Below are 27,494 nucleotides of genomic sequence, written 5' to 3'. Positions count from 1 at the left end.
ACGTTGCGCTGTTATGTTTGACTGAAACTTCGCAAGTTTCAGTCGCGCTCAAAACAGTATTCTGTGTAGTTACGAGTGCATTAGGTCACAGCTAAGTGAGTTTGGGCAAATTGTTGATGGTCGTATATTGGGTATACCGTAATCAAGCTTAAGTGTTTGGAGCTTCAAGAGGAACTATAACGAAGATTCACATCCATACAGGGAAAGCGGAAAAAGCGTCACCCACTAGGTCGCAACGGGAACAAAATTGTGTTGAGAGAGACAGATGATTATTGTAGACCACTGAGACAAAAAAGAGAATATGACAGCTGCAAAAGCTATTGTAGAACTGAATGTCGCACTCGCGAACCTCATTGGCACCAAAACAACACAAAGGGAGCTCCTTAAGTAGGGAATTGCAGGTCGGGCTGGAATTTCAACACCTTTCATCAGAGATGCAAATGCGCGTAAGAGGAAAACGTTGTACCATAAAACCTGGTCTATGGAGAAATGGAAGAAAGTCTTGTGTCACATTCCAGCCTCTGGCGCAGTTGACGTTACAAGAGTGAAACATGGCGGGGGTTCGACGATTTGGCCAGGCCGTAGGCCCCATGGTTAGTCGCGAAGGCCGCATTAATGCAAAGGATTATGTAAATATTTTGGTTGATCAGGGCCATCCAGAGGTACAAAGTTTGTTTCAAGATGACGGGGCCCCTGTTCATACGGCTCGCATCGTCAAGAACTGGTTTTGTGAGCAGAAGAATTAATTGTCACATCTCCTCTGGCCACCAGTCACTATATCTCACTATTATTGAGATACTGTGGTCTACTTTGGAGAGAAGAGTGCGTAACCGTTACAAACTTCTATTAAAAAACTAAAAACCCGCCTCGATTGCGAAAAAAGCACCTAGTGTTAAGTGTTAACCCAGGTTTCGGAGTAGATAACTACATTCTCTTCAGAACAACAATAAAACCCACAAGTGCCTCACCTTTTATCCCTATATATTTGTTACCACGACGTCTTTAGATTACGTCCCCTCAGCCCCCCCCCCCCTCCTAGGCTACCCACTGGCTTCAGGTATAGTTTTTAAGAGTTCCTCCTGTTGTCATAGGTAGCTTCATATATAAGCTTCTTTACTAGCATAAGCAACCGTGTGCGGTTATTATTAGGTTTCATCTCCTATTTAGCTCGTCTCTTGTTCTATCCATTTCATTTTTTGATATACGTTGATCCACGGTTGGGAATATACGGGCTATTTAGCCCCGACCCATGTATAAACTTTCTCGTATTCGTATGTGCATGCGCATTCAAGTAACTTCCCTTGTCTTGAGCATGTGCATAGATAGCGGGTCAGGCTTGTAAGTGAGGGACCGTTTGTAGCTGCAGTTTATGGCGGATCATGGCCCATCGAACATAGGCCGGTGTGAGGTGGAGCGTACACCATTAAGTTAAGTAGTGGTTCTGACTTTGTACATATGTACTGTTTGTGTTTTCCTTTTCTTTTTCGTTTTATAAATATATAGGTATGGTGTTCTTTTAATCTTTAACAAAGGTCTTCTTAGAGCACTTGTGGGTTTTATTGTTGTTCTGAAGAAGGTGTAGTTATCCACGCCGAAATCTGGGTTAACACTTAACACTAGGTGCTTTTTTCGCAATAGTGGCGGGTTTTTAGTTTTTTAATATATTAACCAACGATTGCTGATGCACTGCGATGTTGAAGGTTCTTGTTACAAACTTCGTTTATTCCGTTATTGTTACCTGAAAGTGCCACTACTTTACAGGAAGAATGGTATAACATTCCTTTGAAAACTGTACAGAACCTGAGACGACTGGAAGCCGTTTTGAGTTCCAACCGTTTTCCTACACCGTATGAGGCTTGGTAATGTGTCGATGTTTCCATATTTTTGTCCACTCCCTGTAGATAGCTGTACCATAGCTCAGTAAATCTTTATCGGACGTCCTCTACCTGCTTCTCTTTAGTCCCAGGAGAGGCTGAGAGAACACTTTAGCACGCCTACAGAAGAAGACTGGATCAGTCGTTGAAATTTTATGTCAAAATAAATCGTCAAACGAAAATGTACTAACTGCACCGTCCAGGCACACGACGTGACCACCTGCCAGAATGCTAATAACCGCTACGAGACGTGCATGAAGACAGTCAGTGAGGTACTGGAAGGTAGCGACGAGGATGTGGGGGCACGCCGACTCCAGTGCGGTGGCCAGCTGCGCTACGTGTCTCAGTTGAGCATCCATGGCGCGGACAGCCCGATCGAGCTGGTCCCGCAGATTCTCGATTGGGAATTCGGGGAGCTTGCGGCCAGGGGAGTACGATAAACTCATTCAGGTGCTCCTAGAACAACACACGTACACTGTGAGCTTTGTAACATGGTACATTGTCCTGTAGATTCCATAATGCCAAGGAGAACACACTCTACACGTACGAGTGGGCATGGTCCCCAAATATACAGGGTGTTACAAAAAGGTACGGCCAAAATTTCAGGAAACATTCCTCACACACAAAGAAGGAAAATATGTTATGTGGACATGTGTCCGGAAACGCTTACTTTCCATGTTAGAGCTCATTTTATTACTTCTCTTCAAATCACATTAATCATGGAATGGAAACACACAGCAACAGAACGTACCAGCGTGACTTCAAACACTTTGTTACAGGAAATGTTCAAAATGTCCTCCGTTAGCGAGGATACATGCATCCACCCTCCGTCGCATGGAATCCCTGATGTGCTGATGGAGTATTGTATCACAGCCGTCCACAATACGAGCACGAAGAGTCTCTACATCTGGTACCGGGGTTGCGTAGACAAGAGCTGTCAAATGCCCCCATAAATGAAAGTCAAGAGGGTTGAGGTCAGGAGAGCGTGGAGGCCATGGAAATTGGCCCGCCTCTACCAATCCATCGGTCACCGAATCTGTTGTTGAGAAGCGTACGAACACTTCGACTGAAATGTGCAGGAGCTCCATCGTGCATGAACCACATGTTGTGTCGTACTTGTAAAGGCACATGTTCTAGCAGCACAGGTAGAGTATCCCGTAAGAAATCATGATAACGTGCTCCATTGAGCGTAGGTGGAAGAACATGGTGTCCAATCAAGACATCACCAACAATGCCTGCCCAAACGTTCACAGAAAATCTGTGTTGATGACGTGATTGCACAATTGCGTGCGGATTCTCGTCAGCCCACACATGTTGATTGTGAAAATTTACAATTTGATCACGTTGGAATGAAGCCTCATCCGTAAAGAGATCATTTGCACTGAAATGAGGATTGACACATTGGTGGATGAACCATTCGCAGAAGTGTACCCGTGGAGGCCAATCAGCTGCTGATGGTGCCTGCACACGCTGTACATCTACATCTACATCTACATCCATACTCCGCAAGCCACCTGACGGTGTGTGGCGGAGGGTACCTTGAGTACCTCTATCGGTTCTCCCTTCTATTCCAGTCTCGTATTGTTCGTGGAAAGAAGGATTGTCGGTATGCCTCTGTGTGGGCTCTAATCTCTCTGATTTTATCCTCATGGTCTCTTCGCGAGATATACGTAGGAGGGAGCAATATACTGCTTGACTCTTCGGTGAAGGCATGTTCTCGAAACTTTGACAAAAGCCCGTACCGAGCTACTGAGCGTCTCTCCTGCAGAGTCTTCCACTGGAGTTTATCTATCATCTCCGTAACGCTTTCGCGATTACGAAATGATCCTGTAACGAAGCGCGCTGCTCTCCGTTGGATCTTCTCTATATCTTCTATCAACCCTATCTGGTACGGATCCCACACTGCTGAGCAGTATTCAAGCAGTGGGCGAACAAGCGTACTGTAACCTACTTCCATTGTTTTAGGATTGCATTTCCTTAGGATTCTTCCAATGAATCTCAGTCTGGCATCTGCTTTACCGACGATCAACATTATATGATCATTCCATTTTAAATCACTCCTAATGCGTACTCCCAGATAATTTATGGTATTAACTGCTTCCAGTTGCTGACCTGCTATTTTGTAGCTAAATGATAAAGGATCTATCTTTCTGTGTATTCGCAGCACATTACACTTGTCTACATTGAGATTCAATTGCCATTCCCTGCACCATGCGTCAATTCGCTGCAGATCCTCCTGCATTTCAGTACAATTTTCCATTGTTACAACCTCTCGATACACCACAGCATCATCCGCAAAAAGCCTCAGTGAACTTCCGATGTCATCCACAAGGTCATTTATGTATATTGTGAATAGCAACGGTCCTATGACACTCCCCTGCGGCACACCAGAAATCACTATTACTTCGGAAGACTTCTCTCCATTGAGAATGACATGCTGCGTCCTGTTATCTAGGAACTCCTCAATCCAATCACACAATTGGTCTGATAGTCCATATGCTCTTACTTTGTTCATTAAACGACTGTGGGGAACTGTATCGAACGCCTTGCGGAAGTCAAGAAACACGGCATCTACCTGTGAACCCGTGTCTATGGCCCTCTGAGTCTCGTGGACGAATAGCGCGAGCTGGGTTTCACATGACCGTCTTTTTCGAAACCCATGCTGATTCCTACAGAGTAGATTTCTAGTGTCCAGAAAAGTCATTATACTCGAACACAATACGTGTTCCAAAATTCTACAACTGATCGACGTTAGAGATATAGGTCTATAGTTCTGCACATCTGCTCGACGTCCCTTCTTGAAAACGAGGATGACCTGTGCCCTTTTCCAATCCTTTGGAACGCTACGCTCTTCTAGAGACCTACGGTACACCGCTGCAAGAAGGGGGGCACATGGTACGGAAACAACTGGTTCTCCCGTAGCACTCTCCATACAGTGACGTGGTCAACGTTACCTTGTACAGCAGCAACATCTCTGACACTGACACTAGGGTTATCGTCAACTGCACGAAGAATTGCCTCGTCCATTGCAGGTGTCCTCGTCGTTCTATGTCTTCCCCAGTCGCGAGTCTTAGGCTGGAATGTTCCGTGCTCCCCAAGACGCCGATCAATTGCTTCGAACGTCTTCCTGTCGGGATACCTTCGTTCTGGAAATCTGTCTCGATACAAACGTACCGCGCCACGGCTATTGCCCCGTGCTAATCCATACATCAAATGGGCATCTGCCAACTCCGCATTTGTAAACATTGCACTGACTGCAAAACCTCGTTCGTGATGAACACTAACCTGTTGATGCTACGTACTGATGTGCTTGATGCTAGTACTGTAGAGCAATGAGTCGCGTGTCAACACAAGCACCGAAGTCAACATTACCTTCCTTCAATTGTGCCAACTGGCGGTGAATCGAGGAAGTACAGTACATACTGACATAAGTAAAATGAGCTCTAACATGGAAATTAAACGTTTCCGGACACATGTCCACATAACATCTTTATTTTATTTGTGTGTGGGGAATGTTTCCTGAAAGTTTGGCCGTACCTTTTTGTAACACCCTGTAGATGCATACTAGATCTATTGTGCCTTCTAGAATGACGAAATCATCCAGGGAATGCCACGAAAACATTACCCAGACCATAACGCTCCCTCATCATGCCTGGACACTTCCGACAACTGTTGTAGGACACAGGCCAACGGCCATCTGTTCGACGGAGCATAAAACTTGATTCCCATGAAAAGGCCGCCTGTCGCCACTCAATGGTCGTCCAGTCGCGGCATTGGTGTCCAAATTCCAGCTTTCGTCGCCAATGAACATCATCCAGTATAGATGCATGAACCAGGTGCCTGCTGTGGAGTCCCATACGCAACAACGTTCGTTGAACGATCGTTGAGGAGTTACTGTTGATAGTCCCTTGGTTTATATGGGTGGTCCGTTGCTCAACATTTGCACGTATATTCCCTCATACACTGCACAGCAGCCGTCGTTCACCCCTGTCATCTATGCCACGTGGTGCACAATTGTCTCCTCGGCACCGTTTTAGGTTAGCAACATATTGCCTTTACAGTTTACAAGCTTAGCCGTTGCGGGAATGCTTCTGCCCTAAGCCCGAAAGCCAATGACCATACCCTTTAGGACATCAGATAAACTGCTACGTCTCCTTATTATGACAACGACTGCACTGTTTTCCACATCCACGACATGTTTTATATACCCTCCACTGCTAGTGCTGCCACCTACCTTATCTGAGTGATTACTGCACGTTGACGTCGAACATGTGACTGGACTGTGTACCAATCATGACAAGAAAACTTCAGAGGTCCCATAATAGTTTCTCGTAACCAACGCATATTGACAGTACGTTGCTAAAAATGGCTCTGAGCACTATGGGACTCAACTTCTGAGGTCATTAGTCCCCTAGAATTTAGAACTACTTAAAGCTAACTAACCCATGGACATCACACACATCCATGCCCGAGGCAGGATTCGAACCTGCGACCGTAGCGGTCTCGCGGTTCCAGACTCCAGCGCCTAGAACCTCACGGCCACTTCGGCCGGCGCAGTACGTTGCTGCCAGCATTGCTGAGACATAAGTTCCAGAAACAATATAACATTTTGAGAAAACTGGAAAAAACTTTCTTAACATAGATGCCAAAAGAGTAAATGTTATAAATACCCGTATGTGCTCCTGACTGGCTGCTTTCTTTTCAAATCTCCAAATGCTTGTTTAGCCTAAGAAAATTTCTTATTTTCGCAAACTCATATAGATTTATGCCATTATGATTGAAGCAGCTGTTTATCTGATTTCTTCGTCTAATGAAGGTATCAATTCGACGAATACTTAGATAGCTAGCTTCGATGTGGATTCCATTCGCTACCAGGGAGTCGGCAGAAATGTATGACGCTAAGCGGACACAGTCAACATTGAAAAGCGTAAAGGAACATGTTTTGGGCCTGCAGGACTCATTGAATCCTAAGAGTCTACAGCGACGGTCGAACGTATCCGGTTCGGCTGTCTGGCACTCACTACAGGCTGGGAGTTCGACCTAGACCTAGTGTGTGGCGTGAGTCGTTAGGCGGATTAGTCGGAGCGGAGGGTACCGTCAAAGAAGCCGAACAATGCGTCCGTGAAAAAGAGAGAGAGAGAGAGAGTGAAGGGGAGGATAAGACAGAGAGAGGAGAGACCAGAGGGGAAGTTAAGATAGAGAGAGGGGGAGATGGGAGAAGATGGGGCGGAAGGAATGGAGTGGGGACCTCAAGGTGGAGCAGGATAGCAGGACGAAGCTCGAAGAACGTTTTGGGAAAATGACTAAGATGCCAGAATTAGAAAATTAAAAATGGCTCTGAGCACTATGGGACATAACATCTGAGGTCATCAGTCCCCTAGAACTTAGAACTACTTAAACCTAACTAACCTAAGGACATCACACACATCCATGCCCGAGACAGGATTCGAACCTGAGACCGTAGCAGTCGCGCGGTTTAGAAAATTAGTTAGTTAATTTTATATTTTATGGTTGAATGATACTATTTCTATCGAAATAATGTACAAAGAATCATTTTAAATGTTCCTTTTTGGTACATATCGCTAAATTTCGGACATTTATTGATTATTAAAAAGCATCGTACTACATGCCAGTTTTTGACATTACTTGCATTACCGACAACATTTGTTTGAATTTAACAACAAAACTAAACATCTGTCGCTTCTGTATCATATGTTGTTGTTGTGATGATCTTCAGTCCAAAGACTGGTTTGATGCAGCTCTCCATGCTACTTTATCCTGTGCAACCCTCATCATCTCTAAATAACTACTGCAACCTAGATGCTTGAATCTGCTCACTGTATTCATCTCTTGGTCTCCCGCTACGCTTTTAACCTTCCACACTTCCCTCCAGTACTAAAGTGGTCGTCATCACTTGATGTCTCAGAATGCGTCCTATCAACAGGTCCCTTCTTTTTTAGTGTAGCTATTCCACAAATTTCTTTTATCCTCAGTGCTTTTCGGCACTTCCTTTTTGGTTACAAGTTCTACTCATCTAATCTTCAGCATTGTTATGTAGCACAATAGTTCAAAAGCTTTTATTCTATTACTGTCTGACATGTTTATCATCCATCTATCACTTCCATACAAGGCTACACTTCCGACAAAACTTCAGAAAAGACTTTCTGACACTTAAGTCCATATTCGATGTTAACAAATTTCTCTTCTTCAAAAACACTTTTCTTGCCATTGCCAATACACATTTTATATCCTCTCTGCTTCGGTCATCAGCACTTATTTTAGGGCCCAAATAGCAAAACTCACCTCCTACCTCTGGAGTCTCCTTTCCTAATCTAATACCACCAGCATCACCTGATTTAATTTGACTACATTCCATTATCCTAGTTGTTGATGTTCATCTTATATCCTCCTTTCAAGACATTCCCTTTAGTTCCACTTCCAAGTCCTTTGCTGTCGCTGACAGAATTACAGTGTCATCGGCAAAATCAAATTTTTTATTTTTGCTCCCTCAAATTTAATTTGTTCTTCAATTTTTAATTTTTTTTTTTTTTGCCGCTTGCTCAAATGTACAGATAGATGACATCGGGTATACGCTACAGCCCCGTCTCACTCCCTTCTCAAACAGTGCTTTCCTCGACTCTTGTAACTGCTCTCCAATTTCCTTACAACCTGTAAATAACCTTTCGCTTTCTATTTGAAGCCTGCTACCTTCATAATTTTAAAGAGTGTATTCCAGCCGACACTGTCAAAGGCTTTCTCTAAGTCTACAAATGCGATAAATGTAGATTTGCCTTTCTTTAACTTATCATCTGTTACAAGTCATAGGACCAATATTGCCTCAAGTGCACTTGAATTTCTCCGGAACCCAAACTAGTCTTCCCCGACGTCTGTTTCTACCAGTTTTTCCATTATTCCGTAAGTAATTCGCGCCAGAGTATGGCAACCATGACTTATTACATTTAGTTTGGTAAATTACACCTGTCAGTACCTACTTTCTTTGGAACTGGAATTATTACATCCTTATTGAAGTCTGAGAATATTTAGCCTGTCTCATACATCTTGCGTAGATTGAAATTTGAGGATATTTTCCCTGTCTCATACGTCTTGCATACCAGGTGGAATAGTATTCTCATGACTGACTCTCCCAGAGGTACCAGTAGTTCTGACGGCATGTCATCTACTCCAGGGTCTTGTTTTGATTTAGGTCTTTCAGTGCTCTGTCAGATTCTTCTCATAGTATTGCATTTTATCTCTCATTTTCATCTACGTTCCCTTCTCTTTCTGTATCCCTTGTAGAGCTCATCTTTATACTCCTTCCACCTTACAAATTTCCCTTCTTTGCTTAGTACCGGTTTTCATCTGAGTTCTTGATATTCACACAGCTGCTTTTCTATTTTCTTTTAGTTTCGTACAGACGGTATCTATCTTTCCTCTAGTTGTATATGCTTCCACATCTATACATTTGTTCTATGGCCATTCCTGCCTAGCAATTTTGCACTTCCTGTCAGTCCCATTTTTTAGACGTTTCTGTTCCCTGTCGCCTGCTTCATTTGCTGAATTCTTATATATTCTCCTTTCAGCAGTTAAATCCCATGCCTCCTGGTTCTTTCAACACATCCAGGTCCCATCTCCTTAATTCCTGCCTTTTTGCAGTTCCTTCAGTTTTATGCAGTTCATAACGATAAATAGTGGCCAGTGTTCATATCCGCCCATGTAAATGACTTACAAATTGAAACATGGTTCCGAAATCTCTCTCCTACCATTACATAATCAACTTGAAGTCTTCCTGTGTCCACACGTTTCTTCCACGTCTAAAACCTTTTTCGTGATTCTTAAACCAAGTGTTAGCAATTATTAAATTACGCTCTGTGCAGAATTGTACTAGGCGACTTCCTCTTTCATTCCTTGTCCCCAGTCCATTTTCATCTACTATTTCTCCTTATCTTCTTTTTAGTACTGTCGAATTCCAATCCTCCGTCAGAACTAAATTGTCCTCTCTTTTATCTATCTGAATAATCTCTTTTATCTCGACAGATATTTTTGCGATCACTTGACTATCTGCCGAGCTTGTTGGCATATAAGCTTGTACTACTGTGGCACGTGTTGGTTTCGTGTCTATGTTGGCTACGACAATGCGTTCTCTACGTTGTTTATAGTAGCTTACTCGCATTTCTATTTTCTTCATTCATTATTAGATCTGTTATTAGATCTGTTACCGCTATTTGACTTTGTATTTATAACCTTGTTCTCACCAGATGAGAAGCCTGCTTATCATGCCACCGAACTTCACTAATCTCCACATCGAACTTCATCCTATCCACTTGCCTTTTCAAATTTTCTAACCTACTCGCCCGATTAAGGGACCTAACATTCCACGCTCCGACCCGTAGACTGTCAGTTTTGTTTTCCTTATGACGACATCTTCTTGAGTTGTCTCACCAGGAGATCAGAATAAGGGACTAAATTACCTCCAGAATATTTTATGCAAGAGGATGCAATCATTATTTAACCGTACAGTAAAGGTGCCTGCCCTCGGGGAAAATTACGGCTGTAGTTTCTGTGGTGTCACCGCCAAACACCACACTTGCTAGGTGGTAGCCTTTTAAATCGGCCGCGGTCCGCTAGTACGACGGACCCGCGTGTCGCCACTATCTGTGATTGCAGACCGAGCGCCGCCACACGGCAGGTCTAGAGAGACGCCCTGGCACTCGCCCCAGTTGTACAGCCGACGTTGCTAGGAAAGGTTCACTGAGAATTACGCTCTCATTTGCCGAGACGATAGTTAGCATAGCCTTCAGCTAAGCCAATTGCTACGACCTAGCAAGGCGCCAATTATCCTTTGCTATGTATCTATTGACGCATATACTGTATCAACAAGACCAATGTTCACCAATTGTGGATTAAAGTTAAGTATTCCAGCAGCTACGTACTTTTCTTTATAGCATTCATTACGTATCCCGTTTCAGACCTCACGCCAGCCTGCGTGAGTTTAAGCGCGTGCCTTTCGGTTACCCGTCACTGTGGATTGGCTGTCTTGCCAGTCCACAACAGTTTCCCCTTGCTTTCAGCCGCTCGCTGTACCAGCACAGCATGGCCGTTTTGCTTGATGTTACAAGGCAAAATCAGTCAATCATACAGACTGTTGTCCCTGTAGCTACTGGAAAAGCAGCTGCCCCTCTGCAGGAACCACACGTTTGTCTGGCTTCTCCACAGCTACCCCAGCGTTGTGTTTGCACCTCTATATACCACTGGTTATTTTAATCGTTTTTTTCTCCGTGTTTGATATTTTATGTTATTTTTGCTGCAGTACGCTGAATACCAATTTGGAGCCACTGACAGCTATAATGTTAGCTAATCAAGGTCGTCTTTGATCCTTGGCCTGTACCTGTTAACATCACTGTTCTTTTAAAATCTTTAAGGATGGTTTAGGATGACGATGAATTCATTATCGAATATATACAAGTTCTTTGTTTGGTATATTTAATGCCTTGAAGAGGCGTTTGCAACGTGCTGGTGGATGAAAAACGTGTATTATTTCCTCTTGTTGCTTTTATGCTACGAATTCCTACTTTCTTTTCCCAGAAAATTATATAATAATGCACAAGCGATATCAATAAACAGAACTTCCCGCAAAGTTGCTCGAGTCTAGGATCTCATTGCTAGACATTAATAGGCTACCACAGTATTGTTTGAGCCGTTTCAAGATACGTCTTCAAGCTGTTCAAAGTTCTGGACCAGTCACTACGAGACTCAGCACTCTCGTCCGTTTTGTTGGGTTAACTTTACCTAATGTTCTTTCTTTTTCCAGAATGTATTTTCTCCAGAGTTTCCTCTTTGTACAATATTCTCCTCGATTTAGTGATACTGTTAAAAAGGCTACTAAAAATTGAAGCACATAGACTTCCAAATCAAATTCGGTGCGTGTTCCTGTTTGCCTCTCATACGGGTGATACAGTCATCTTTTGGAGTAGTGAGTACGGCCTGTTGTTTAACAGTCCGGTCATATAACATCAAAAGTTATATTTATGATTCAAGGTTTTCTGTTGTTCCATTCGTAGAAGTTACTGAGTGTTATCGTTATGCCACTCGCATTGTGGAGACTTAGAAGGTTTGAGTATGGCCAAAGGAAAACCTTTACAGGTAATATTACAAATCTAACATAGAACGGAGGCTGAGCGTATCAGCCTCCCTTTAGTCTCACAAAGAGCATGATAAACCCTCTAGAGTGTTAAATTTAACTGCACCTGTTTGCTTTGTGTCTCACTTCGAATAATGTGACCAAAATTTTAGACGTTTTACTATCGACAATGGGATGACGAAACACAAGAGAACAAAAGCTTCTTTCAAATGTAAACACTTCGAAACGAATAGATGCTGTTGATAGCTCTAGCGTCCTTTCATGTAACTGGTATGAATATTTGCAAGGCTGTGGGAGTGGTAGGCGAAATAAGATATTAGCATCTGAGAGTGAACATAAATTTGCGGCCGAGGTCAGTATGTAACCTAAAAGCTGTGACGTCCAAGACCGGTCTGTTACGTCAACGAAGGCTGGAGCCGTGTGGCGCGACATGTGTCGTTTGCGAAGGACAATCGCAGCTTCACCTTCGCTGCGAGCCTTGCCAGTTACTAATGAAGCTCTGTGACTACATCGCATTTTATATTTGAGCTTCGCCTACACAGCGAGCCGTATACTGACTTTTCATGCGTGAGTCGTATTTTAAGTCCGGTGTCTCGCCACACTGAAAACATGTCCCAGGCGGGTCACGCTAAACGAGATCACAGAATCCAACTGTAATGCAGAGCCTCAGGTTTCGTTTGTTTTGTTTCATTCGGCCTCCAAAGTTCGTACTCTGTTATCCATCGAAAACATATGTTTACTTAGAATATGTTATAGTACGGGGAAAATGCTTATTTATAGAATTGAAAGCTCAAACTGTGACTCTTTTTACGACAAATATTGAACAAATAGTATGTTATCAATTCATACTATTTCTTAAATTTAATAATAAGCGACACAGATCCTCCGGTATTCCGAGAATTTGCTACGGTCGTTTCTTACAGGATGGTAGAATACACAAGTAGTGTTAGAAATGGATCAGCTCGTACATTACAGGCAGCTTTACGGAATTATTAATGGATGTCTGGGACCATTGCTCCTCACATTAAAAAACTAAACTCCACCGAACAGGCTGTGAAGACCCAACGGTACTGACCGGCCGCCGTGTCGTCCTAAGCTCACAGGCGTCACTGGTTGCGGATATGGAGGGGCATGTGGTCAGCACACCGCTCTCCCGGCCGTATGTCAGTTTAGGAGGCCGGAGTCGCTACTTCTCAATCTCCTGACAATACACGGATAAAAATAAAAAGTATAAACATTTGACAATCATCTTTTGAACTCCTTCCGTCCAGAATAATCGGACTTCGATCGACATATAGCATCTTGAATAGGTACAGGCTGTCAGCCTGAAAAACCAAAGCTGGACCCCTGATCTGTAGGTTAAGACTTACTGACTGCTACTTTCCACCTGACTTCAACACAACGAGGATTATACTGAGATTTTCTAAAAGACTTGACACTGGAGTTGCTGGCTGCAATAGAGATATTAACCTCCGCAGTCACGGTTACCACTAATTCGTGCCTCTAACAGATTGTACTTTTGGACGGTGGCTATTAGTGGAACTCTTTTATTTCCTCATCAACTATTTTGCCCTATCCAAGATTAATAACACAAGGGGAAGTCAAATGAAGACTGATGGAAAAAAGCCACTAACCTGTTTGTTATTTCAAAGGTACACCATAACTGTTAATATATTTCCGTCACTGTATGCCTTCATGGACAAATGTTTGCGGCTGCCTACGGAATAATAATTGCACCTGGGTTGGACCCGCCCAAATGTTGCCAAACAAATTGTACTTGTAGAAGTTGGCTATTAGTGGAACTATTTTATTTCCTCATCAACTATTTTGCCCTATCCAAGATTAACAACACAAAATGGCTCTTAGCACTATGGGACCTAACATCTGAGGTCATCAGTCCCCTAGAACTTAGAACTACTTAAACCTAACTAACCTAAGGACATCACACACATCCATGCCCGAGGCAGGATTCGAACCTGTGACCGTAGCGGTCGCGCGGTTCCAGACTGAAGCGCCTAGAACCGCTCGGCCACTGCGACCGGCTTAGTAACACAAGGGGCAGTCAAATGAAAACAAGACAGATGGAAAAAAACAACTAACATGTTTGTTATTTCAAATGTAATCACCATAAAAAAATGGCTCTGAGCACTATGGGACTTAACATCTGTGGTCATCAGTCCCCAAGAACTTAGAACTACTTAAACCTAACTAACCTAAAGACATCACACACATCCATGCCCGAGGCAAGATTCGAACCTGCGACCGTAGCAGTCGCGCGGTTCCGGACTGAGCGCCTAGAACCGCTAGACCACCGCGGCCGGCGTAATCACCATAACTGTTAATATATTTCCCCCACTGTATGGCTTCATGGAGAAATGTTTGCGGTTGCCTTCGGAATAATAATTGCACCTGGTTTGGACCCGCCCACATGTTGCCAAGGTTGTTTCGACTATGTAGCAGAAATTTCGCTGTGAAGCCCTTACACGTCCTCCTTACAGCCCCGATACCTCCCCATGCAATTGGCAGCCCAAAAGAAAGACATTCGTGGTCGTCGATTTGCTTCGGACGAAGAGGAGCACACCTCGGTACAGTGATGGTTCCGCAGGCAACCACAAACATTGTCCATGAAGACACTGACCGTCTCCTCTCACAGTGGGATAAATGTATTAACTATTGTGGTGATCATCTTTGAAATAATAAACCGTTTACTTATCTTTTCATTTGTATTACGTTTGTGATGATAGAATGTTGTATTGAATATTGGGTAAAATGCTTTTGTGGTCATTTCTCATGGAGAGCAAGGAGGTGGTTGTAGAAGCGCTAGGAATAGATCCATTGCCAAATGTACCTGCCATTTCATTCGATTTTGTAAAAGGGAACTTCAAAATTTGAGGATATCTATAATGATTAATTAAGTATGTCTAAAACTGAATATTATGATTAAATGTCGTGGCTTTTATTGTGACTGCTTTCGTATTTTATAATGGAATCGGACCAATGTCCTGTCTGTGTTATTATGTGCAGTAATTGTATCTGGTGAAACCGGCTCTGCCTGAATCCAAGCAAAGTAAAATGTAAAAAGTCCTAGAGGACCCGTATCTTCATCAGAGGAATGAGCTCTGATTCGCTGGGGAAATACATAATGACTCTAATGTGATTCAATCGTAAATTTTGATAAAGGTATTCTTGCAAATGAGGAATCGAAATGAGCTGGCGCAAAAGTTACTTTGCAACAATTTTCTTGTGTGGAAAAAGAAAGGCTCAAGCTAGTCAACCAGTCGGATAGATCCCAGCAGATGTTTGTTGGATATAAACAGAAACGACAGATGGGTCGGTAACCGCGACCCACTTTCCCTTAAATCTGCCTTGTTGTTTGTCTGAGAGGGAATGTTGTTGCACATTACAGAAATTCTACCTACACTTGCAACAAACTGCAAAAATTTTGCTTTTGGATCATTCCATATCAACTCACTTAACCATCACAGACTTCCACGAAATTTTCTATCACCACCCGCACATGTCCTCCATGAACACTGGAAAAGTTTAACGATCGTCGAAGCAATATTGGCCGAGATATGTTCACTTGTTTGACACCATGCAGTACTTTTCGAATGAGACTCGTTTTGAAGCTTTAATAGTAAATGGTACTTGTAAAAGAAGTGTCGAATATAGGCTTACACTGTTTTCACCTTCTCAGAGAAATCGTCATCTTCTCGAAAAATTTGAAGAATATTGAAAAATAGATGATGAATGAAATTTTGTATTCCATATCCTTGTACCACCGAGCTATTGCTTATTAAATTTCATGTTCAGTATGCGTTTACTGTACGAGGTACAAGAATCCAATGTTTACATTTTTTCATGCCACTGTTTTCGCACTCAACTTTGATTCAAATTATCTAATATTGTTAATCGTCGTTTAATAAGCTAGTAACCTTTCTTAGGCGGTTAACGCCATGGTCTTTCTAGTGACCCCAGCTTGGTGAGTTTTATAGAACATGGTTTTTTGCAAAATCAGGTAGAAAATAGGTCATTTTTTACGTTTTTACAGAATCTCCAACTTCGCACTTATTTTATTCAGTACTGGAAAGTGCTAAATAAATGAAACTTTATATTTGACAACCTTGTACTGTTATGTTACTAAATGCCAAGTTTGATGTTCGTGATACCTTTAGTACCTGAGATGTAAGAAGGCAAACTTAGAAATTTTTCTGGGAACTTTATCTAAAATTTTCTGGCTGAATGTTGCTCGTAAAATTCTTTTCATTAATATTCTTGAGAGACCACTTACAGTTGTACAAGATGGTCAAATTTCATTTCCTTCAATGAAATATTGCCCGAGATCAGTTCAAAGATGCGAAAATTCACGCTCGCTGTGCCCAAAGTCGAGCATGGAGACAAACAGGCAACTATGTGTCGACCACTATTCTTTCGACGAACTTTAAACTTTAACATTGTTGATCGGGGACATCTGTGAATATTCAAATAAAATTTCGTCGAAATCCTTGAGGATCGAGCAGGAAAATGTTCCGAAATTAAGCGATCTAACATAGAACGACCCTTCTTCTTTTACTGCAGTGTTAGTATTACGTTAATACACCTTAAACCTATTGGAATATGAAAAAAAAATGGTGTACTCCAGTGTACCAGACAATTGTTTGGGAACGGCTAGGTTTATCAAAACAGAAAAGATTTAAAAGTGCGATGGGTAATCCATGAAGTTTCAGTTATCACCTCGAAAATACAAAATTACGTAATTAATGTTCTGCTTGTTGGAAGGTACATGTCTGATGTCCTGATTCACAGTGAAATCCCAGCGCCATAGTACCGTAGCACGTCACTAGAGGGACCATAACAAAATGTCGGAGCCCACCTCCATTTTATCAATGGGCTGTGCAATTTTTCTTTTGACTGCTCTATCAACGTGCTGCGGTACTGCAGCACTAGGATATCAATGAGTACTTGCACTTTGGACATCTGAAGATTAATTGGGTAACTTTCTCTTTCGAGGTGATAATTAAAAATTTAACATAACCTCTCTTAAGCGCGTAGCTCGAGGATTAATTGTGTCCCTGTAAAATAGAAGACCTACACCTTACATACGACGATCATTTTGAATTTGTTGACAGATAGATATTCGATTCCAGGCCGTTGTGATGGAGATTTGCTATCGCTGCCTCAACAGCTGGTGTAACTTGACGTGTAGTAAACGTCTGCAGAAATGTCTTGGAGGCCATAACAGACGTGCGACCATTGGGCATAGACGTCCGCTTACTTTGGATAAAAGGGCATCAGGGCATTCTCCACGATGAAGCTGTTGGCCGCCTCGGTAAGAGGAGCATTATGGAGGGACACCGATCCCTCATACGGGTTTCAACACGACGAGAATTGTGAACGACAGGTATCCAAGCAGTGCAGGGGCAGCCTTACAATCGAACGTCTCTTCTCAGCCATGGTTCATTTCGGTGGAGCTTAGTAAACGTTATGTGACCTCTCTCATCGCATGAGGCTGGGACACGGGCGTCACCACAACCCACCTATACCAACTGAAAATCATTGCTTCTGGCCGCTGTAATCAAGACCCAACGGCGGCGGTGGATGTGAACCACGTCATACTGGCGCGTGCCAACTACTCGGACGCACAAGCTGTCCTGTACAAGAAATTGTTTTTTTTGGAGGGGGGGGGGGGTGTTACCTCCTCCCCCCAAATGTAACTGCTTATATCACCTCTTTGACATCTGTATCATTTGTTCGCGAAGTGTTTAAAATACACCGGTATTCAGCTTCGACCTATAAATGTGGATCTTGTCCACCCCGGAACCAGCCCTGTTGGGAAGCTGGGACGTCTGTTTGTGTCTTTACTTTGCATTGAGAACCTGTTTTTATAAATGACACTATTGACCAGCTTTCTATTATAAGTTGCTCTGGATATCATTCTCGTATTAAATCGACTGGGATCGCAACCTGGGTTGTGATTTTGTGTTTCTAGTGTATATCACAAACTTACTTTTGTATTTCATGGTCTTATCATTGTTATATTTTAAAAATTACATTGTATTGTTGTACCTACTGCTGACTGTATGGCGTTCGTCTCTTAGTGTTTTTATTTTACATTAAGAACTTACATTTGTACGTTAGACTCATATTGCTGTGCTACTGTGAAAATCACAATTACGTTAAGATGACATTTTTGTAGCTAATGTTTGCTATGCAGCCCAAAGCCAAAAATACGTAAATAAATAAACGCCTGCCGACGTCAGTGAGTTTGAAATCTTTCTCTGATAGAATGTCTTCAAGCCAGGTAAATCCGAAGAACACATACAAGCAGTCGCAAGAAATAAAGTAACGATAATTTAATTAAACGTTAATTCACTTTAAATCCTATTTCATTTATTTATTTATTTTGAAGTGTTCATCAATTTTGTGCATTCGTAAAATGATAGGTACTGGAAAATCTGATAGCCATAACAGAAGTACGAACATTTCTTTACTCGTGGTCCAAAAAGATGTAACCTTTGTGATAGTAAAATTGGTTCCATTTCTTGCTGTAAATACGTGCATTCAGCGTATATCTACGTCTCCGTAACTGCACAAGCATAATTTGTTTGATTCGACGTTTAATGAAAACGGAAAACGCTAGTTCTGGTTTCATTACATAGAAAATATTGCTTATAGTGACTTTTGCCCGCATCTCGTGGTCGTACGGTAGCGTTCTCGCTTCCCACGCCCGGATTCCCGGGTTCGATTCCCGGCGGGGTCAGGGATTTTCTCTGCTTCGTGATGGCTGGGTGTTGTGTGATGTCCTTAGGTTAGTTAGGTTTCAGTAGTTCTAAGTTCTAGGGGACTGATGACCATAGATGTTAAGTCCCATAGTGCTCAGAGCCATTTGAACCATTTGACTTTTACGTACGCAATCAATATAATAACATCATATTAATTTTTAGCGATGTTATTTTCAAATCGGTTTATCAGCGGCGGTGATAAAGTGATCAGTATTTCCAAGAGCAACTGAGTATTGTCGCTGTGTGATGGTAGAATGAAGACAGAATTGTGCTTCATGTGTCTTGCTCAGTGACTTCTACACACTGATTGATCTCCACGTTTTTCTGTCAGCTTCAATATAAACTGTCTGACAAAGGAAAGTGAAGCATCGAAAAATATGTCGAATGTTAGTAAGCTTTGCACACTCACCCACTATCGGAGAATATGTAAATGATTAGAGTTACAATTTTCTGTGATAGGTAGAACGGCCACTATGGTGCACTAGTGGTGTTCGTATTTAGTGTTGCTAACAGGCCAGGTAGGATAGCGCGAACAGCGTCAGGTGTTGAGTGACCAATCTAGGGGACATGGAGGTGCCGTGTACTCGTGTGAGACAGATTTATCGGTGCTTGACACAGTTTGAAAAGGAGCTCATTGTGGGTCTCCGTGCGGACAGCTGGTCGAATCACGCAATATCCAAACTTGTGACAGTTGCCCTATGTTGGTCTGCTTGCTGGCCGTTGTGGCCGAGAGATTCTAGGTGCTACAGTCTGGAACCGTGCGACCGCTACGGTCGCAGGTTCGAATCCTGCCTCGGACATGGATGTGTGTGATGTTCTTAGGTTAGTGAGGTTTAAGTATTCTAAGTTATAGGGGACTGATGACCTAAGAAATTAAGTCCCATAGTGCTTAGAGCCATTTGAACCATTTGGTCTGCTTGGGGACGTGAGGGCAGGAATACTCAACGTCAAATTTGCGGTCGACCACGTCTGACGCCCACAAGGGAGAATCGTTGTATTGTGCGTCAAGTGCATCGTAGCGCTTTCACATCTGCGGCTACATCCGAGAACCTGTAATGGACACCGCGCAAATTCTGTGTCACCATGCACCAATGTATAATATTGCCAGCAGCCGGACTAGGAAATTACGGTCCCACGCGTAGGCTGCCGTTAACACCGCAAAACAAACGGCCTTGTTTAGAATGGAGTTGTGATCGGGATGAATGGCATCTCATTGTGTTCAGCGACGAGACACCGGCGGTGAGCATGGTAGAGAAGTGGGGAGATATCATATTCTTCCAACGTATTGGTGAGGCAAACAGTGTTACTCCTGGTGCCATGGTATGGGAAGCCATCGGTTATGACTGCAGGTCAGTGACGCCACGAAGGAACGTCACGGACAGCCTGGCCCCCACGTGCTACGTCGCATGCGTCACTCTCGTGATGCCATTCTGCAACAGAGTTATGCTCGCTCACACGTGGTGCGTGTCTCTACGAAATGCCTTTGAAATGCTGAGGTATTGCCGTGACCAGTAAGATCCCCATATCTAGCCCCGATAAAACATTTGTGGAGCAGTCCAGACGGCAATCGTCCCAGTGCCTTATCCAGGATATCAAGGACCACTTACAACAGTCGTGGTCCAGTTTGTCTCGGGAGATGCTACAACGGCTTTGTGACACCCTTACCAACCGAATCAGTTCATGCATGAGCAATCGTAGTTTATCAGAATAAACCTACAGACTACAAAATTAAAATTAGTGATGATATAGATTACACGTGAAAAAAGGCATCTATTCACTTTTAGCAGCGACATCTGATGCTTTTGACGCGAATATAGAAGGACGCCTACACCATCAAAGACGTAATTTAAGTCCGTTATTTTACAAAGACCGAATACATTTTTACCTGAAAGCTGCCAAATACAAAATTTTCCTCATCTCCTCATCTTTTTCACTCGTCGTGTGGGTGGATGCAAGCAAAAGAGCGCATTGTAACATTCATCACCTGCTGTGCTTCAGCTTTACATTCGCTACGTCCATCTGACACTATCGCGTCATGTTTTAGTAGCTCAATCTCAGAAACTGGCATCTTAAATTAAAAAAGAAAAGAGGAGACGTATCTGTAATTTTTCGAAGACTCAGATGACAAATCTGGGTATACCTCTTATGGAAGTAGTATGCTATTCACATTGTCTTTGCAGAGTTTAAAGAAGGTATGGTTACAGATTACGTTAAAGTCGTCATCAGGAGCAGCACCAGCGCAGATGGTCAAAAGTGAAAGAGGTAATCAGCGGTAGCCTTGTTCCAGAAACTACCCTGGTATTCGCCTGAATCAGAGGAAATTTTATTCCGTAGTGGCAGACTGGAATTTAAAACGCGACTTTCCCAAATGTGTTTTAAGCATTGCGCTTCCTCGATGGTCGCCGCACGGCAGTGAGCAGACAACAGCCGAAATATGTAGCAGGTACCATTCGCTGTGGATTCGGCAGTTACTCTTCGACGTGTATTCGTTTTTGCACTTGGGAGTGTTTATGTTTTTTACAATGTCCACAGTAGTAGCACTTTTTATCTTGTCGTTGAAGTCAAAGTAAATTACCAACTGAGTTTAACACTCCTGTAAATTATATGGGTTTCAAATATTTGTGACTGTTGCAAGAACCGGGAGGGAGCATTTGGAAAAAGACGTCTAGACGCAATTTCAGCAATATTAAGAATTATTAATACCGGAAATAAATTCCTTGTGCGAGCTAGCGAGCAGAATGGGGCTTTTCGGAAATTGCAGCCTAGATTGCTTAAGGATTTTTTCTTTTTATTATGCTATTCCATGTAACATGTTTCGGTTCTTGTCATCTTCAAACATAAGCCTAAGACTTCTGCAATAAAGTACAGTGTCAATTTACGGTGACCCATACACCGAAACAAGGTCTCAACTCCTTGCTGTAACAACGCAGTTTAATACAATCAAGAAAGGTCAGAAGCAACCATTTTATGTAACAGTTAACGTAAGTAAAATATCCGAGTAATACTTCAGGTTTAGAAACGCATCAAGCAGTTCCAATAAATCCATAATTTTCTATATTTTACCATTTTAACGTGGTCACAATTTTACTTGTAACGTCAAAGGATACAGTTAAGATCTGAAAGGTACTCTTTCCCTGCATCTAGGAAAAGTTTAGAAATCGTATGGTGTTTGCTCGCTTCCTCTACTTATTTAAATACGATCGCTTGGAGCTTAATCCAAATTGCGAAGGCTGCTGTGGCTTTCCGCAATGCCTGCACTACGGAGTTTCTTACATAACACAAGCGTTCAACGAAATGCTGATTAATATGCTGATGAAAACTTTCCTCTTACGCAATTTTCCAGAATATTCGAATCCCTGACAGATTTTCACCAAGAGTACTTCTACGTTGGTTTTTTAATTTCTTTTGCAACATGTGAAACCGTTCCACGTGGAATAAATGAAAAATCACATAAATGTTGTTCTTGTATAGTAAATGAACGTTCTCTCAAATATATTAAGATGAATAATTTGATGGTATAACAATAAAATCTGTCATTGTATCTACTTGGCATCTTATAAGCACAACAAAACAAATAAGTGTAAATAAACAGAACAGGTCTCACAACAAGTGTTGTTACATAAGAGCTTGATACAGCCTTGTTGTCCCTACAGAACGAACCGCAGACGTCTTTATTGTTTGAAGATGTTGATTTAATGCCGGTAAGCGTTTCTTTTGAAAGTTAAAGTGCACGTTAGTTACTATAAAGTTCGGTGTTTGACATTCAATTTCTCTTCAACGTACAAATCACTGGTAGCCACACGCAAAATAACCCGTGTTCAATACCCGATTCTGACAAAATACCGAAAAAGCCGGAAAGCGTGTGCTGAGTTTGTGTCGCGAAGTTTTTGGGTAGTAAGACATTGAAGTGTTATTTCCCCCCGCTAAAGAAGTGCCTTGCGCTGTAGCGCGAGTGTTTTCGCGAGCACTGTTAGGGATGGCAGCGCGGCGGACTCACCCGTTGGCATAGACACAGGAGGCGCTCATGTTCGCGGTGCTGCCCAGACGGTCGTCGGCGAACGACTGAAACGGCTTGCGGGCGCGCGGTGCAGATCCGCTGGCGGGAGCGCGCTACGTCACCAACCACTCCACACGCGCCGCGGCTCGCGTGGACGACCTGTTGGCCGCGGCCCGCTTCCAGACACGAGCGTATTCTCGCACCCACGACCCTCCGCTCGTTACGTGACGCCAGATTGCATTCACTGTTCTCGAACGCGGAGACAGCTCACAAATCACCGGCGATGACCTCGCCGACCGATGTTTCCGCTGTTACAAGTACAAACAATCAACTGGACACAGATATTAACTTACTAGGTGCCAACAGCGTTGTGAAACTTTCGAGCGCACACCGAGACCGACACTGAAGTGTCAAAGAAAAGAGTTATAAACCACGCGAGTGTAAGAAATGGACAAAGGTACCAAGGGAGAGCCATAAGATTTTAATCAGCATGGAACTTGTGCCGGATAGAAATACACTCGTCGGTACAACGATGGGGTTTTTAGATACTAGAATGTTGTTGTTGTTGTTGTGGTCTTCAGTCCAGAGACTGGTTTGATGCAGCTCTCCATGCTACTCTGTCCTGTGCAAGCTTCTTCATCTCCCAGGACCTACTACAACCTACATCCTTCTGAATCTGTTTAGTGTATTTATCTCTTGGTCTCCCTCTACGATTTTTACCCTCCACGCTGCCCTCCAATACTAAATTGGTGATCCCTTGATGTCTCAGAATATGCCCTATCAACCAATCCCTTCTTCTAGTTAAGTTGTGCCACAAATTTCTCTTCTCTCCAATTCTATTCAGTACCTCCTCATTAGTTATGTGATCTACCCATCAAATCTTCAGCGTTCTTCTGTAGCAGCACATTTCGAAAGCTTCTATTCTCTTCTTGTCTAAACTATTTATCGTCCACGTTTCACCTCCATACAAGGCTACACTCCGCACAAATACTTTCAGAAACAACTTTCTGACACTTAAATCTTTGCCGGCCGGTGTGGCCGTGCGGTTCTGGGTGCTTCAGTCTGGAACCGCGTGACCGCTGCGGTCGCAGGTTCGAGTCCTGCCTCGGGCATGGATGTGTGTGATGTCCTTAGGTTAGTTAGGTTTAATTAGTTCTAAGTTCTAGGGGACTGATAATCTCAGAAGTTAAGTCGCATGGTGCTCAGAGCCATTTAAACCAACTTAAATCTGTACTCGATGTTAACAAATTTCTCTTCTTCAGAAACGCTTTCCTTGCCATTGCCAGTCTACATTTTATATACTCTCTATTTCGACCATCATCAGTTAATTTGCTCCTCAAATAGCAAAACTCTTTTACTACTTTAAGCGTCTCATTTACTAATCTAATTCCCTCAGCATCACCCGATTTAATTCGACTACATTCCATTATCCTCGTTTTGCGTTTGTTGATGTTCATCTTATATCCTCCTTTCAAGACACTGTCCATTCTGTTCAGCTGCTTTTCCAGGTTCTTTGCTGCCTCTGACAGAATTACAATGTCATCGGTGAACCTCAAAGTTTTAATTTCTCCTCCAGGGATTTTAATTCCTACTCCGAATTTTTCTTTTTTTTTTCCTTTACTGCTTACTCAATATACAGACTGATTAACATCGGGGATAAGCTACAACCCTGTATCACTCCCTTCTCAACCACTGCTTCCCTTTCATGCCCCTCGACTCTTATAACTGCCATGTGGTTTCTGTACAAATTGTAAATAGCCTTTCATTCCCTGTATTTTATCCCTGCCACCTTCAGAATTTGAAAGAGTGTATCTCAGTCAACGTTGTCAAAAGCTTTCTCTAAGTCTACAAATGCTAGAAACGTAGGTTTGCCTTTCCTTAATCTATTTTTAAGATAAGATACTAGAACACATAAAATATTAGTTCATTTTATGAGAACGTACATAAGAAGAATTACTTAACATTGTACAAACCATTGACACAGGAATGTTATGAGTATTTACAACTGCCTCTGAACATACGCGTATCACGTGATACAAATTACAAGTCTCTCACAGTATATTTAACAATAACACTCTGGTTGAGTTCAACATAATACATTGGTCGCGTAACTGAACCTACTAGAAGAAGGTGCTGTCGTCTTACTCGATGATCGAGGGCTGGGCAGAGAGATCCTGTGCTCTCTCGTAAGCAGACGATCGGATGTGGCGGCGACGTAGCGAAACGTTTGTGGGCATGGCTATGCCGGTGTCGCTTATTCGTTGATGCGGCTTGCAGCGACTGTCTTACCTTGCAGTAGCGTTGCGAGGCACCAACCTTGCTTTAGCACTTCCCTCTTCGGGCGACACCACAAAACTTTCTACACAAGATTCCACTACTGTAACAGAATGAAAGTGGAGCAACTACAGTACCGGATGTCAATATAAAGGCAGGGTTCCTACGAAAGCAATTTTACAGTGTCCGAAGCCTTCATATATCGAGTTCATCATGAAAGTAGTAAATAAATATAATGTTGTATTCTCTGTAACCGCTTTTATGTCGTCTCGTCGTCTCTGTAGAGCTGTACCTTGGGAAGCTAGGAGAAGATGTTGGTCAGTGACCGGCATCCTCGTTCTGTAACTGAAATCGCACGCAATTAATAACTGGGTTCTTTATGCATAGGAAAAGAGCTACTTAGCATTAAGTTTCCATGTGCTGTGGTACAAGCTCTCTTCTGTATAGTCCACGTAGCCTCAATGCTGTTGAAGTAGAAGTCCGCTGTGTTCACTATAAGGTTGCTATGTGCTGCCTGTCTCTGTGCTGGAGGCTAAGTCTGCGGCTCTGCCTCGGTGACACGCCGGAACTCCACGGTGTACAGGCTCGAACTAACTGGCTAAACTCGTTTCTTCGTAATTACCTCAAAATTCTCTTCGCCATTGATTTTACTAGGGTCTGTAATGCTTGTAATGAAATTTTTACCCAGTCTTCTCTTGTCGCTCTTTTCAACTCACAAACAGCCTCACATTGCCTTCAGTTGTGATAAACACGTCTTGCATGTATTCCACAAAGGTTTTCCACGGGGTTCGAATCCAGACTACGTGCAGGACAGGGTAAGACATCGATATCTTTATCTTCAAACCACTTTTGGTCGTAACGGAAACATGCACAGATGACTTACCTTATTGAAACATTAGACTTCCGTCCTCTAGGTCCTCATACATTCTACTCAGTTCTGTCTCTAGCATCTATGTGTACATGTCTGAGTTCATTCTAGGTCCGGCCAAGCAATGCGTGATGTACCTTTAGCGCAGGTGGCGCCCAAATCACAAAACTTTCACCATGAAAATTTCTGCTCATTCCTAACTGCTTCTCTATTCTCATATCATGTCAACAACATTGAAATTCGTCCGGACCATCTAAATTAAGCTTTTTCTCATCACTGAAGGCCTCTTTATTACATTCTGAAGTCCATGACATATGTTTCTTAGCAAACTCCAGTCTAGCCTGATTATGTTTGGATGTTAGAGCAGGTTTCTGCAGTCTGTTCTTGAATGCAAAATATTTGTGATTTGACAAAATTTGTCGTACACATCTGACAGTTACTGACAACTGTAAATCAGCAACAAGTTGAGGGTCATTCCAGTTTGTTCTCTTGCTTAGTGCAAAAGTAACAGTTTCGATGGCTCAGATAATTTTCTACTTTGTCCATATTTTCCGTTCTGTCCACATCGTGCGCCGAATCTGACGAAATTATCACTGTACTTGAACGATTCAGCTTATTGGTGATGTACAGATTAGACAGTCTTATTTCCTTGTATGGTCCGAACTTTTTCTTTTTCATCACACGATACTTGTTTTACACAAGGCGCTGTCACAATCTTGTTTTATATGCACAACACTCATTGTTACTAACGTTGCCTGTTTCCTGTCTGTAGTAAAGGCACATACAGTCTAAACACAGCACAGCGCCGACTGCCTTTAGACGGATTTCCACTCTCTATCACCTGAATCGTTGATGTCGTCTGGTCCAGACTGTATACCAATTAGTTTCGTTTCAGAGTATGCTGATGCAATACCTCCATTCTTAAAAATTTTATCCGTACCCAAAGACTGGTAAATTACAGGCCCATATCGTTAACGCTGATGTGCAGCAGGATTTTAGAACATATATTGTGTTCGAACATTATGAGTTACCTCTAAGAGAACACACAGTCAACACGGGTTTAGAAAACATCGTTCTTGTGAAACACAACTATCTCTTTACACACACGAAGCGTTGAGTGCTATTGACAAGGAATTTCAAATTGATTCCATATTTCTAGATTTCAAAAAGGCTTTTGACAATGTACCACACAAGTGGCTTGTAGTGAAATTGCGTGCTTATGGAATATCGTCTTAGTTATTTGACTGGATTCGTGATTTCCTGTCAGAGAGGTCACAGTTCATAGTAGTTGACGGAAAGTCATCCAGCGAAATAGAAGGGGTTTCTGGCGTTCCCCAAGACAGTGTTGTAGACCCTCTACTGTTAGGAGACAATCTGAAAAGCCAAACAGTGAGTGGCAGGAGTGGGACAAAATATGTTTTTGAATGTGAAACTGGAGGCTTTGACAAGACTACACAAAGGAGAAACATTACGAAAAACTTGCTGCCGAGTATGGAGACGATATTGGCGTAGAAACAGAGACAAATTTGAGAGGTTTTCATCAAACAAATGTTCTATTTCC

The 27,494-nt window shown here is 42.6% G+C and overlaps 1 protein-coding gene across 1 annotated transcript in view; it reads right to left on the bottom strand.

The window, feature by feature from the left end:
* LOC124621820 (tryptophan 2,3-dioxygenase) overlaps positions 1–22,924 on the bottom strand; it is a 421,662-nt gene extending 398,738 nt beyond the window's left edge. The window contains exon 1 of the mRNA XM_047147258.1: positions 22,792–22,924. Coding sequence (XP_047003214.1) covers positions 22,792–22,820 — 29 coding nt within the window. The 5' untranslated portion in view covers positions 22,821–22,924. The remainder of the gene's footprint in view (positions 1–22,791) is intronic.
* Between the last annotated feature and the right edge of the window lie 4,570 nt (positions 22,925–27,494).

Source organism: Schistocerca americana, chromosome 7 (assembly GCF_021461395.2).
Source record: "Schistocerca americana isolate TAMUIC-IGC-003095 chromosome 7, iqSchAmer2.1, whole genome shotgun sequence".
NCBI classification, from domain to species: domain Eukaryota; kingdom Metazoa; phylum Arthropoda; class Insecta; order Orthoptera; family Acrididae; genus Schistocerca; species Schistocerca americana.
The sequence above is the reverse complement of the archived record's forward strand: the minus strand, read 5'-3'. Positions and strand labels throughout refer to the sequence as shown.